The following is a 15,066-nucleotide window of genomic DNA, read 5'->3' as shown; positions in this document are numbered from 1 at the left end:
TAGTTTTTTATTTTTTTGTATTTTTTTTTTATAACAGATGCAACACAATATGTAACGTTATTATAAAAAATCAAAAGGAGATTTCTCTGAACAGACACTTAAAGAAAAGTCACACATTTGATCACAGGTAGTGCATGCGTTTATATTTTTCCGCATTTATGCATTTATTATCACCTGTTCATTTTGCATATTGAGTGACATTTCATTGGATTATCGGTTCATGTTTGTTACATCACACAATGGGTCTATTTTTTAATCCTTCCTACAGGTTCCTGAGTTTATGCTTGAGTCTAATTAATTCTGAGTTTTTGAGTAGTTTTCGTACATTCAAGTAGCACATACCCAATTTTACTGAATTCTAAGGAGTTCCAGTTGAGAACATTGCCGGGCTGAAACTGCAGACCATATGTATAATACGCAAGCTGTTCAAGAGGAAGAACAGAGTCCCACATGTGCACATCAGTCAGCATTCCAACAAATGACCGGGAAGCGACAAAACCTGCCTTGCTTCGTTCTTGACCCAGTGTGATGCTTGGCGCTCCACTTAAAGAGCCTCCACGAGAGAATCCTTTCCGTGTGCTCGGGTTTCCATTGACCCACAGCTGAGCGACTCCTGTTTTCCCTTCCCACGTAGCGCACACTGAATTCCAGACATTGGGATCATCCGGCAAGCCCAAAAACTCTACATATGGTGCTCCCACATGTAACCTATATGTGCCTTGTTTGGGCTTGAAAATTACAAAGGCATTTTCTTGTGATGGGAACGCGAGCGAAAAAAGGCTCTGGTTTTGGAAAAGGTCGGAGAAGGCACGCAGACAAACAGTAAGCGCCGTGAAATTCGAGTTATTCAGCTCAGGAGTGAGACTCACATGATGTCGATTGGACTCCACAGGAAAGGTGAACATTTTACCTGAAAGAGCTTTAAAAATCAGAGAATTAGCTTTTTTTTCCCAAATAAAACTCACTTTTTATGCGGTGAAAGATGACTTACTTTGTCTTTCAGATGCAGCGAGGAGAAAGAGGAAGAATAAGACCACAAGCCTCTTCATTCTGTAATCAAGTCAGCGTCTCAATCTGCTTATTGATGCTGCTGAGTGTGTTCTGCATTTATATGTATTTTAGTGTAATTTTAGTTATTAATTAACAAATGTTTGCAGACTACAAACAAGTCCACCTTTGTCTTGTTTATCTTTGCTCTCCAGTCCTTCAACTGTAATGGAACTGGATAACAATTTCCAGTCACATTCTGGACTGTAACCAGGATCAATATTTTTCGCCAGGTCCATACTGCAGACATGTGAGACACTTTATATTTAATACACCTGGAGTGCTGACTGTGAACTATACGAATCGCTAACATCCATTTTCCGCAATGTTATCCTTCCATTTTTCTATAAAACACGCTGACTGCAGTTTATTGTACATGTCATCGTCCTCTTCTTCCCCTTTTTCTTCACTAATTACTAGAGACGTCATTCACAACAATCCGACCCTATGAACCAACTCATCGAGGTGACATTTCGGAGCTGACTCGCAGTTCTGAAGAGCCATTTTAGACAAATAGATCGTGTGACGCTCTCGTTAAAAATTCACTGATATCCTGTATTCACAATTCTTAATGACGCAGAAGTGCAACCCGTGAATCAAAGCCATCCCACAAAATGACTGTATTATGTGGCTGGGAAAATCTGTTTGGAAAATTTCTTCTATGGACTGGAGTGCTGGTCTGTGTTTACATAGGCCTCCTATCAGTTATTTGTAGACCGTTCCCAATCCTCCTTCATTCCCAATCCCCCCATCCCAGCATGTTCAGAAAGGAAAAATATGCTGTGAGAAACTTTAACGAGAAATGCAGTGCTTTTCCATGATGGAGGAACTGGAGAAGTGGATGGACATGGAAATAACAATGCTACTAGACAGGTTTGAATGGCCATTTTTAATGTATCACACTGGACACCGGAGACCGGCTAACATCAGATGTGACAGTCACCATAAAATCTTGTTACAAAAAAAAAAACATAAACAAAACAGTACATCGGTCCTCTTGACCATTCTCACAACAGCAAATCAGTATGAGCTCTGATGAGTTTCTCGGCTGCCACAATCGGAGTTAGCATTGGCAGCTGCATTGGATTTAGCTAAGGATGGTGATTGGCCAACAGTGATAGTGACAGGCAGCTGAAAAACTCATGAGAGCTCATTACAAGGAAAAACAGGACCGTGAAGGCACTCTTAACCATTCTGCTAAATCAGTATGAGCTGAACTTCATGTTTTTATAACGTTCTAACTTATATGCAGTTGAATGCCAAGTGAGCAGCGTGTAGTGTTGGTCACTTGGCATTCAACTGCATATAAGTTATTCCAGAAAAATCTGGAATGGGATGTTCAATATGTATCTCACATATGGGTGGGAGATACATATTGAACATCCCATTCCAGATTTTTCCCTGTTTGCTGTTATAATAAGCTCCGCTCTTCTGAGAAGGCTTTCCACTAGATTTTGGGGCGTGGCTGTGGGAATTTGTGTTCATTCAGCTACAAGAACTTTAGTGAGGTTCACCTTAAAAAAAAAATGTTCATAAACATAGTTGCATGGTTTTGGAGGCATTTATTATCTATCCCTCCTACTCACACACACATATGCATATTGCTATGGTGCTACAGCTTAGCCACAAAGCCACGACCTTCCAGTCATTATGGGTGCCCGTGTGCCCCGTGCCGCTCTCCTGCCTCCATGTCCTCTTTTCTGAAAAACAATATACTATACAGTCACCCTAGGGAAGTCAACATACAGTAGTTTGTAAAATTATTTACAAATAAAAATCTGAAAGTTTTATGACCGCATTACGTGATTAGCTGAATGGCGTCATCCTTTGCACTCATTATTGTGTAAAAATTATGTCATGCGATCTCAGTCTAAATATATCTGTTACTGGAAGGCCGCAGAGATTGTTATATAACATACTAAAGCAAACAGCAAAATCCAGGTCAAAGAGCTATCCAAAGAATTATGAGACAAAGCCAGTCCTTGGGAAAGTATCAGTCAAGGTTTCTCTCAGCATTCCTGCCTCGACTTCTGTGGACCCTACAGCTAGAAAACCCTGTGACTGAAATGTGTTATTCATGTCATCTCAGAGCACTGTTCATCAATTTAACTGGTTTGATTGTCTTCACCAACACCACTCGCTCTTAAATGTGCGATGTTACGATGTTAACTGAAGCCATTCTGCTGCCACATGATTGGATGATTGGATAATTCCATGCATGAACAGGTGCACAGGTGTTTCTGTTAAAATAGCCGCGGAGTGTAAGCGCCATTGTATGTGTATCTCTACATTCTGCTGCACAGGAAGATGAAACCACAGAACCATCCACCAGCTCACTTTTTATCCATCTTTTAATCATGAGCTGCCCCCTTCTGGTCAACTCACCAGTGCACAGTTGTGGTGAATCTTCACCTCTCTGGATTTATTGTCAACACAGTAAGTTTATATTATATAACACATAAAGAGCAAAAGAACCAAAGAGAAGTGTGTGAAGACCGTTAGCACAGGCATAAGGATAAAAAGGAAAGACAAACACAATGCAATACGGTGCAATGCTTTATTGCCACTGTACAAGTACTGTACAGTGAAATTACTGCTACTGTGTGAATAGAGTAAATGTACTGTATGTAACAAAAATGATACAATACTAATATACATAATACATAATAGGAAGAGATGTGCAATTTACAATTTTATAAGCAAGTGTACAAAGGCAGTACAGATAATAATGTAACGACACTACAGTCAGAGGTATGACAGTGCGATAAAACAGTCACAGCTCAACAGGGTATGATAATGTGAACAGTATTATCACAGTGAGGTCACTGAATGGTTGTATATTCATAAATAAATAAGTTTTGGGGGGCACCGTGGTTTAGTGCTTAGCATGTTTGCATTGGACCTCTGGGGTTGGGGGTTCAAATCCCGCCTCACGTTCTCCCCGTGCTTCAGGGGTTTCCTCCGGGTACGCTGGGTTTCTCTCCCAGTCCAAAGGCATGCACTTTAGGCTGATTGGCATTTCCGAATTGTCTGTAATGTACGAATAGGTGTGAGCTTGCACCCTGCGATGAGGTCGGCACCCTGACCAGGGCGTCCCCCTGCCTTGTGCCCCGAGTCTCCTGGGATATGCTCCTGGCTCCCCGCGACCCTCTGTAGGATCAGCGGTACAGAAAATGGACATATCGATGCGACTATTTCTAACTGTTTTGAACTATTACTCCCTACGATGACATGTTACTACACGTAACCTCCTTTTCGTCCCCCTGCCATCGTTCTAAAATTTCTTCTCACTCGTTGGTTGCGACACCACATTGCTTCCCCCTGCTATTTAAACAGGGGTGTGTAGACTTTATACTCCTTCTAGTGTTAGCAAATTTCAAAATGGCACCATAAGACTGTCATTTAAGAAAGAAAGGAGCAAAACAACAAGAACAACAACAACAACAAATGAATGTGAGTTGAGGGAGCATTTAACAAAAATTATTCTTCGAAATTAAAAATAAATAAGTAAATAAATAGAGAGATAAATGATTAAACAAAGGCTCAGGACTCCATCTTTCAGTTTGCAGTAGCAGGCTAAGCAGTTAGCAGTGCGTCAGGTCACGTGACGGTGACTGTGCGACCCGTTTTATTCACGCGCCTCAGACTGCAGGTCGCACACACTCTCACACACACTCACACTCACACGCACAGAGCAGCAGTGTAATCCGCTTTAAACATGAAAATACTTATTGTAACTGTTGCATTGTTGCACTGCGTGTGTGCAACACCCCTGCTTACGGAAGAAGGTAGGACATGGGGATACTTTCTTTAAAATTTGGGATGAGTGCGTTTACTTTCGTTTTTGTATTGACGCCTTCTTTGAGGCCCTTAATTTCTGCTTTTAAAAAAGGTTATAAATGACAACATAGCTGTACATGACGATGTGTACGGACAGATGTGTTTTTGTGGCGTCTCAATTATTTAACATCTTTTTTTTTTAAAAAAACAAAAACAAAACAACAACAACAACAATCTTTCCATCCAAGTCCTATTTTGTATTCCATAACCTCTTTGTTGTGACTTCTCTGTTCTTTGCTGCAGATGAATATGTCTTCAAAACATGGATGTCTGAGGTAAGAACTCGAGCAGCTGTGAATCAAAACCTGAGATGAGATGTTTTACTTTAGCTATTGCCTTACACAGACAGGGAAGTGAAACTGTGTCCAAAAAAAGAAGGAAAAAAAAAAAATTCCCCTACCATGAATTCAACACTTTTCTTCCTTCTCAATTTCTTTCTTTTCTTTTCTTTTCTTTTTTTTTCCCCCTCTCCTTCTTCTTAATGTCGTCTACAGCACAATAAACAGTATGGCCTGGAAGAGTATTACCCGAGGCTGCAGATCTTCACTGAGAATAAGAAGAAAATCGACACACACAATGCTGGAAATCACAAATTCAGAAGTAGGTCTGAGAGTGTGTGCAGCGACGGTTGGCGATGGGAGGGGAAAATATCATATCTATTTTAAAAAATCTACAAAGGGTTGGGCAAGGGTTTATATCATGTGGTCTCATGGATTGCATAATAAGAATGATTTGCCAAGTAACACACACACACACACACACACACACACACACAGATATATATATAGACAGCTACATTTGTGATTCGTAAGCAAGTTAAGTTACTAATCCCTTCTGGCTTTACTGAACAGAACAGTTCCGCAATGTACTTTGTACCTTGTGCTTTTCTATAAAAAATTTTTTCAAAGTCTGTCTGCTTTTAGTTTCTCTTCTAAAAGGCATTTCGGTGAAGAAAAAGGATAATAGACTAAATAATCCACCTCAGAACCTTTGTTACACACGTAACTGTATTGTCAGTAACACAAGTATGTGTAACGTAAGTGACTGAACACCAAAGGAATATTCCTTGCGCTGATTTACCTGTCTAGTGAGAAGTGTTGTGTTGTTAGAACACTGGTGTCAGTGCGACTTGGGAAAATGGAGATCAAATCTAAGGGGCGTCACTCAGTGTAATCACCTAACATGACACGAACCTGCAGTCTGGGCTACAAAGAACTCAGCCTCAGCCTCACTTCTTCATCCCATTCGGTGTGTTATTATTACAAGCACCGGTGGTGCTCTCGCGCTTGGTTCCACAAAAGTCCAAAATATTCAACCCTAAAACATGAATCCTTATATGGATGATTATTATTTTTTTAATCGGTGAAAGACGGAGGGCTCAGCCACGCTTTCACATTTATTCCAGTCGGTCCAGGTTGTAGATTTCAATGTGGTTTAAAAACACTCACCCAATAATACACTAGCAAAGTGTAAAAAACTTCCTTTTTTTTAATATCTGTAGAAATTGTTACTAAAAGGTTTTATTTATTTATTTATTTATTTTTTTACCCAAACTGAGACCTGAATTGACCCAGCCAAAAAAGTTTTGGCCCTATTAATAATGTCGAAGCGGATATATTGTTTGAACTTTTCAGGAATATTTCGGTGTGAACGGTCTCGCACGTATTCCGAGATCTGGATTCGGACGCTTCAAAACGGCACACCTTGTTCCTCCGGTAATAATCTGAAGCGTACGGCTGTAAAAAAAGTAAATCTGTGATATTTTTTTACGTTACAGTGGGACTAAACCAGTTCTCGGATATGACCTTTGCTGAATTCAAGAAATTCTACCTTCTGAAAGAACCTCAGGTAGCGTGTTTTTTGTGCTGTTTCTTTGTGACACACAACGGTTGAACTTAACATCTGCGTGTCTTCTGGTCTTTATATTAAAAAGGCTTTTTATGTCCGACATGGCAGGAATGTAATGCTACCAAAGGGAATCACGTTAGAGGTGTCGGCTTGTACCCAGACTCCATTGACTGGAGGAAGAAAGGAAACTACGTCACTGAAGTTAAAAATCAGGTAATGCTTTAACTATGACTATATAATTTTAGTATAACTATAATGAACATGTAGGCTTTGGTGGCATCCATGACTCCAGCGTGCTGTTTGACTTTAGCCCTTGCTTCATCTCTTCCTCTGTCCACACTCAGCTTAGCTCTCACGCTAATGGCACCATCAACATCTCGTAGATCCGGGATGAGTCTGCGCCGAATAGCTGCAATGCGTTCTGGGAGCGCAGTGTTTCCTTTCTTCATTATTTCTAACGGATATGATGTTGATCTCTTTTGTTTTTAGGATAAATAACCGATCAATGATCAGCACCGAGATCACTAAAACATGTCACCGCGCCATTGCCTTGTGTATCTACATCTCCTTTTTTTTTTTAAAAAAAGAAAAAAACGTGTTTTTTTTTTTCCTCTCGATCCTCTTCTTTATTGTAGCGCTGAGTGCACATGCCCCGAATTATCTTAAAACGAGCGAAACGGTCCGTGATGAATCAGATACAGGTGTGATCGCACTGGAAGGCAGATGTTCTGATTGGAAATTTGCACACCCACTCTTTCAGGGTGCTTGTGGCAGCTGCTGGACTTTCTCTACCACAGGCTGCCTGGAGTCTGTCACGGCCATCGCCACAGGGAAACTCCCTTTACTGGTAAGTAATGGATACTGAGCAACGAGGGCTCTCCAATTTGCTTATGAAATGAATAGAAAGGCGATTCCTTTGATATCATTTTCTTTTTCATGTACTTGTCACACGACTGCTCCGTTAATACATCAATTAACTGGCCATCTAGGGTGGCGAATTTCCAAATCTAGTTTTGAAACCGTGGAAGGTGTTTTGTGATTGCCTGTGAGAGAATAATACGTGTCTTTATTTCTTCTTCAGGCAGAGCAGCAGTTGGTGGATTGCGCTGGCGCGTTCAACAATCATGGCTGCAACGGGTGAGCGTGTCAAGCAGGTCAAACTTCTGTATTTCCTGAAAGGGATGAAGCCTGTAGTCTGTAGAAATGACTAAAAGCGCTATTCGGATGGAATAAGGCGGGCGGGTCTTCATGACGTACGCACGATCGTGCATACTACTGTATATAAACCTCACCTGAATCCACATTTTTTATTGTAAGCTGTTGTAGGGCGTGGCCATGCAAGTCGTGCTCGGCCATGAGTAGGTAACATGGCCATAACGTGCGCTAGGAACTCGATAAGTTAGCGGAACCCCCCCCCCACCGGGAAGCTTCTCTGAGACACCCGTTTTACACGTTTTTTTGAAACTCAGACTTTTGGCATAATGATAGAGTCTTTATCCTAAAGAAAAAGTGCAAATCCTCTTTTCCAACACGATATAACGGCATCTGACGACACGTCAGTTTGCTGTGCGGGTTTTATTGTTTGAATTTCATTTCCTCATTTTGGATTCGTATGAAAAAACAACTTCTCGTTGCCTTTCAGTGGACTTCCCAGTCAAGCCTTTGAGTACATCATGTACAACAAAGGGCTCATGACAGAGGACGACTATCCGTACGTTGGTCGAGTGAGTGAGCTGTTACACCTACCTCCCCCACACACACACACACACACACACACACACACACACACAGATATATATATATATATAAACAGCTACATTTGTGATTCGTAAGCAAGTCAAGTTACTAATCCCTTCCGGCTTCACTGAACAGAACAGTTCCACACTGTACTTTGTACCTTGTCCTTTTCACACACACACACACCCACACACACACACTTTTGGCGAGTAAATGTCATTGTTGAGGACTAATGAGATTTTTGGTGGGGGGGTTCAACTCGATAAAATAAACATGCTGCAGCACTTAACATTGTGGGGACACGATTTCAGGTCCCCACAATCAACGTCCCCACCTTATTGGTGTGTAATCTGGCCGATGTCCCCGTATTGATAGGATTGCGGGCACACACACACACACACACATTAACACAGCACAAGGCAATAAGTAGGACGTTATGTGTTTTTGTCTTTACCTTATTGACAGTGGAATCAGAAAATATACTGAATAATTAAAGTGCACAGAGGAAGGGTTATCTATTAGAATAAACTGATACCAGTTATTTATCCTTTCCCATTCAGCAATGAACTTTTTTTTTATTGCGTTGCTTTGTTGCATGATTATTTCATGTTTTCATAGTGCTGGGTGATGTAGCCAAGAAACCTAACACAATATATTTTCCATATCATTTCATATGAATATTTATCTATATTTATCTCTACATCGAACCGTAAAGGCATAATGCGACTCGATTTAATCTTCGCATTGCTTGTTGTCTGTAAACCTCTCAGTTCAGTAATTATTTCGAATCGCTTCTGGTTTTCATGTCATTTGTAAAGACATCGCCAGAGTTCACCGTAGGAATTGTCGGAACGATTAACATACAGACGCGGTGTGCGGCGTTCACGGTGCAACACTTTTAATCGTCTTCAAACTGTCGGCAAAATCCGAGTGTACGTGGGAGACACGCGGTGGCATATTAGCTCGAATTCTTTTCGGTTTAAATGAAGCGTGCACTGAGCGAGTAAACCGGAAAAAAAAAAAAAGTACCTTTTGTGTTCACTGTGACGGGTTTTTAACCAGAAATATCAGTCTGTCTACAGCCTCTGGGAAATTTTGCAAACAGTCTTGATCTTTGTGACATTTGATTAAAAAAAAAAAAAAAAGCCCCCTCTAATTTCCCTAATTTCAAGCCACCTGACTTTCAGGCCAACAATCTTCTTGTTTTCTTCTCCTGCTCTTGTCTATGAGGAAAGAAAGAGCGCTTGTTCTTAAAGGACAGGAAATACCTTAAAATGAAATGATGACTATAATAGTAATATAATAGTAATATTAATATAATAGTATTATTATATTGTACTACAGCCAAAATGCAATATATTTACCCTGATCTGTTCCCAGGACGGTCCATGTAAGTTCGATCCTAAGCTTGCTGCTGCCTTCGTGAAGGATGTGGTGAACATCACAAAAGTAAGTGACCCCGTATCGCGCGTGCAGTAATCAATTCGAGGAAATTAAATCAATAGAAAAAGGAAGGAGATTTGCTGCTAACAGTCGGTGATCTTTGTGTGTACAAGTATGACGAGATGGGGATAGTGGACGCCGTGGCCAGGCTCAACCCCGTCAGCATCGCTTTCGAGGTGCTGCCCGAATTCATGCACTACAAAGATGGCGTGTACACCAGGTGAGAACCGGAGTGCCACTGCAGCGTTTCCGGCGCTTTACACAGCGCAGCGAGGCGGTCAAGTGTTCTGTAGTCCATGATTAGGTGGAAGTTAGAAAATGCGAGCTGCCCAGGAGTTAGCACGTTCGCCTCGGACCTCCGGGGTTGGGGGTCCGATCCGCGTGCTGCGGGGGTTTCCTCCGGGTACTCCGGTTTCCTCCCCCAGTCCTAAGACATGCACGGTAGGCTGATCGGCGTGTCCAAAGTGTCCGTAGTGTATGAGTGGGCGGGTGATTGTGCTGCGATAGATCGGCACCCCGTCCAGGGTGTACCCCGCCTTGTGCCCCATGTCTCCTACGATAGACTCCCGGTTCCCCGCGACCCCGTAGGATAAGCGCTATAGAAGATGGATAGATGGATGTTTTGGTAGGCCATACTGAACTAATAATTCCTTCCAGACTTATGAATGTTGATTTGATTTAGTTTGGACTCGTGTGTGTGTGTGTGTGTATGTGTGTGTGTGTGTGTGTGTGTGTGTTGACGAATGGCACTCGGAAATGAACAAGCCTGTTCACAGCACAGCTGATTTACTTTTATTGACGCTCACAAAAAATGGAACAGCTCCCAGAGAGCTGAAAAGGACTAAATGACTGTGGGAACGTAATAAGCTGCATGATTTATGATTATTATTTTGGTCTTATTGACTTCAACTGCATTATATGTGACCATGAACCGTAAAAAAAAAAAAAAAAAAACCCAAAAAAATCGTGAAGAACGTCACAATTGTAATCGGTGGAAAATCTCTGCCGAAAAAGACGGATAAAACCCGTCCGAATTTGGTGATGTTGTAAAATTGATCTCTTACATACTGACGATGGATTATTCTAAGACGTACCATAGTAACCAGCGCTGATCTCTTAATGTTGATATTTCGCAGCAATGAGTGTCACAACACTACGGAAACGGTGAATCATGCCGTGCTTGCTGTGGGTTATGCTGAGGAGAACGGCACGCCCTACTGGATAGTAAAGAACTCTTGGGGACCGCAGTGGGGCATTGACGGGTACGTCCTCTGCAGTCGATCAAATGACTCCAATGGCGCATTTGTATAATCTAATGCATAAGTAATTATTCTTAAACATCCTGAAAAATCCAACCTGTTCGAGATGCATGACTTGTAAATGTAAATGTATTGAATTCACGCAGTGCTCTTTTTTTTTTTTTAAATAATAAATATCACATCCTCCCTTTTCACAGATATTTCTACATCGAAAGAGGACAGAACATGTGCGGTCTTGCTGCTTGCGCATCATATCCATTAGTGTGAAACATTCAGCCGCGTCCAAACCGCAAAGGGAAAATCATCGAGAGTCCAGCTTGACACGATCTTGTTTTGTTTTTTTTTTGTGTGTGTGTGTCAATCAGAAATAACACAATTATTCTGCGTTAAAAAAAAAAAATCATCATTTCACCGATTGTTCGGTTTATCTGACATTTATTGCACAAATGATTTCATTTAAATGCTTCATCATTTTATCAAAGCTTTTGACTGTTTCATATCTTTATGCATTGGTCACGATTCTGACACCTGATTTGAATAATAAAAAAAAAACCTGAATAAAAAAATAAAACCCTTCTGTTTGCACTTCCACTGCACTTCATAAACGGTTCTGACAGAAGTGACGGAGAGACGCATCTATATGTGAATGGACAATGGAGGAGAGAAGCATCTAATCCTTTGTACGATTGATTGCGATAGATCCTAGCTGCAGGCTGAAAATAATAATAATAATAATAATAATAATAATAATAATAATAAACATGATTGGACCAAAGCCCTGGTGGTGGCCGGTAACACCCCCAAACACACCTGCCTTTTCCATCCGAGTACCAGGTGGTGACGAAGAAAGAGTGTGACTAGGGTCTTCATTTTTCCTATGTGCTGTTTGAGGTTCTCCTGATCTCCATATGACGATCAAGCACGTGCAACAAAAGGAACCATGCACAGCAAGGATAAACCCCGTCTTGCCCACCAACCACCGGACTTACACAAGCACAGTGGAGGTGGGCTCAGTGACCTATAAAATCAGGCTGGTAGAAGGACAAAACTGATATGACACATTTCCTAAAAATAGATTGAGCCAGTTCTCTTTGCACTACCATACATGCAGGAAAAAAATCATTGGGTCCTGAGCGAGTGAAGCTGGGCCCAGATCTTACGCCCCTAACTGCGAAATGTGAAATGAATATCAACAACCAGTTGACAATTTTCAAATCTGCTCCTGGCCAAACAAATATACTAGGCAGCTGCCCTTTTGTTAACCCAAAGCCTAGCAACATGTGAATGAGGTAAGGGAAATGTTTTTCAGACATTAAAAAGCGTCCGGCCGGGACTTCTAAACGTGAGAAAATGTCCGGGATTCAGCTTTAATTTCATTACGATGTGCTTATGGTCTGATACTGCATGTGGTCTAATCATTGGTCTACTGGTCTTAGACATGCTCTAATCATTCAGGTGTGTGCATGTCTGCATTGCTTTAACCCCTCTCTGTAATTCCCGCCTTCTCGCACACCGATTGGTCGATTCTAAAAGGCTTGCCACAACTATCGGCCAAATTCCTCCCTCTCAACCATTAGCCTACTCTACGGCGTCAAACAGTTGCTTGACAATAGCCGCTGTCCTGATTCGTAATAACGCCCACGGCCATATAAGCTCATTTTGAATTTCACGTGATCACGTTTGCTTCGCATTACACGGTCATTCAAACGTGTAAATGATGGCAGAACGTTCACTCGTGGCATCCGATCGTTTCTTTCATTCCAAGGACGTTCAAAACAAAGTAGGAAAAAATGTAAAACGTGTGCAGAGTGAAGCTAGTTTTATTGATACATATTTATGTGATGCTAATAGTGGGTCTTTTTCAGCGTATTAAAGTCTGCACTCATAGTAACACTGTTTGAACGCTATTAAGACCCCCCCCTTAAGGTGTCCTCTGTTGACGGTCACCCTAGCTTTTGTGATGTAATGTTACCCGCATCAGCGACAGTGATATAGTACGTCTTCACCGAACATGTTTTTAAGCTCTTAAATAAACTCTAAATAAAAGTATTTTAGTTCATATTGCTTTTCTCTTTATTTACACACGTGCCCTTGAGGTAATCCAAAAAAATACTCCGATTACATGACTTTCGTATTGTGATACTTGGATTACCTTAGTGTTGGCGTTTTTTATGAAGTCATTCGTATCTGTACTGGAATACATTTTTAAAGTAACCCTCCCGTCACTGTCTTCGATACCACCCTGTTAGGGCACCCTTCGTTAACGTCACAAACCACATGCTGGACCTGTGGGTAAATAAAATTCTCCACGACTTGACGAGAGACGATCATGAAGAAAAGAAGAAACAAACGACTACCTCTGGCAAGAGGTTAAAGCTGATGTGATTGCAGTGAAATGTTTATTGAATGTAGATATGTAATCCCGTAACGTAATACTGGTTCAAACGACTCGGCAAAATCGTGTGACAATAAGTCTTCTGGACAAAGCCTTAGAGTAGTTTTAACAATACTACACAATATTATTCTCTAAATATTTTACAGATTCACACTTCAGTGTCTGTCCACACCCCGGCAACAATTTATTAACTTTACAGAAGGCGAAAAGACACGCGATATACGTGCGTGGGTGGAAATAGTATCATCTTACGATAAAGAGTATTCCTAGACAACAGATTTTATACGACATCTAGTCTGAGTTGACTCTAGAGTCTAAACACTACCAGCTTTATGTGAAGTTTCCTTACTTTCAGTGACCACGTACCCATTACTACTGAATTCTAAGGAGTTCCAGTTGAGAACATTGCCTGGTTGAAACGTCCCACCATATGTATAATATGCGATCTGATGAGGAGACAGAACAGAGTCCCACATGTGCACATCGGTCAGCATCCCTACAAACGACTGGGCGGTGTCAAAATTTCCACCGTAAGAATCTTGCTCTTGACCCAAAATGATTTTAGGAGCTCCAGCTAAAGAGCTTCCTGCCTTGATTCCTTTTCGTGAACTCGGGATTCCATCGACCCACAGCTGAGCGAGTCCTGTGCTAGCGTCCCAGGTAGCGCACACTGAATTCCAGGCATTGGATTCGTCCTGCAAGCCCCAAAACATTTCCTCCTTATCTAATATACTTAACAGATACACCCCTTGCTTTGCCTTGAAAATTAAAAATCCATTGGCCGTCGATGGCAGAGAAAGTGAGAAAAGGCTCTGAGCTCTGGAAATGTCGGAGAAGGCACGCAGACACACAGTAAGAGTGCTGAAGATCTTATCCGTCTCAGGACTGAGGACCACGTGATGAGTGTTGGACTCCACGGGAAATGTGAACATTTTACCTGAAAGATCTTTACAACGAAACACAAAATAAAGTTTAAACAGGACCGACTCGAACGATCGGTAATAAGAAGCGACCGACAAACCTTGTCTTTCAGCTTTGGCGAAGAGAAACAGTGAGAGTAAGACCACGAGTCCCTTCATTTCTCAATCAAGTCGACGTCTCAGTCTGTGCTCTGTGTTCGTCTCGTATATGCTTGCGTAATGTGTGTTTTCCAGAGAGGATTTATTATTAGCAACAGCTCGTAAAAGGACCGACACACACACAGTAACACCTCTCGACTAAGCTTGCTCATAACACATAAGTCATATCCCCTGACCTATAACACCTTGAAGCATTATGGGTATTGTAGTTTGAAACACGGTATTTGCGTGTTTTTTTACGTTTTGAAAAAAAATATCTAGCTGCAAGAGGATTCAACAGGCCAACAATAGCCTTTAACTTTACAGGACGCAGGCCCTGGTGGTAGACGGATTACTCCCAAATGCCTGCTTCTCCAAATTCAGTACGTCCTGATGAAAAACAGCCTCGAGATCATGATCTAAACTCATTGTCGTACTC

The 15,066-nt window shown here is 41.5% G+C and overlaps 3 protein-coding genes across 3 annotated transcripts; 1 reads left to right on the top strand and 2 right to left on the bottom strand.

Annotated features, from left to right (window-relative positions):
- Positions 1-128: 128 nt before the first annotated feature.
- On the bottom strand, positions 129-1,150 carry LOC108258900 (serum amyloid P-component). The gene is made up of 2 exons (XM_017457892.3): positions 992-1,150; positions 129-919 (listed from the first exon to the last, which is right to left on the bottom strand). Exons 1-2 carry the CDS (start codon positions 1,047-1,049, stop codon positions 291-293), a joined length of 687 nt encoding a protein of 228 aa, XP_017313381.1. The 5' UTR covers positions 1,050-1,150; the 3' UTR covers positions 129-290.
- Positions 1,151-4,690: 3,540 nt separating this feature from the next.
- ctsh (cathepsin H) lies at positions 4,691-11,721 on the top strand. The gene is given in 12 exon segments (NM_001200252.1): positions 4,691-4,835; positions 5,131-5,162; positions 5,382-5,487; positions 6,665-6,735; positions 6,844-6,948; positions 7,496-7,582; positions 7,817-7,872; positions 8,378-8,459; positions 9,853-9,921; positions 10,029-10,135; positions 11,052-11,177; positions 11,372-11,721. Coding segments are annotated over 12 exon segments (981 nt in total). The 5' UTR covers positions 4,691-4,765; the 3' UTR covers positions 11,442-11,721.
- Positions 11,722-13,556: 1,835 nt separating this feature from the next.
- On the bottom strand, positions 13,557-14,796 carry LOC108258899 (serum amyloid P-component). Its single transcript, XM_017457891.3, has 2 exons — positions 14,591-14,796; positions 13,557-14,515 (listed from the first exon to the last, which is right to left on the bottom strand). The coding sequence occupies exons 1-2, from the start codon at positions 14,646-14,648 to the stop codon at positions 13,884-13,886; spliced, it is 690 nt and encodes a 229-aa protein (XP_017313380.1). The 5' UTR covers positions 14,649-14,796; the 3' UTR covers positions 13,557-13,883.
- Between the last annotated feature and the right edge of the window lie 270 nt (positions 14,797-15,066).

Source organism: Ictalurus punctatus, chromosome 26, assembly GCF_001660625.3.
Source record: "Ictalurus punctatus breed USDA103 chromosome 26, Coco_2.0, whole genome shotgun sequence".
Classification (NCBI taxonomy): Eukaryota; Metazoa; Chordata; class Actinopteri; order Siluriformes; family Ictaluridae; genus Ictalurus; species Ictalurus punctatus.
The sequence above is the reverse complement of the archived record's forward strand: the minus strand, read 5'-3'. Positions and strand labels throughout refer to the sequence as shown.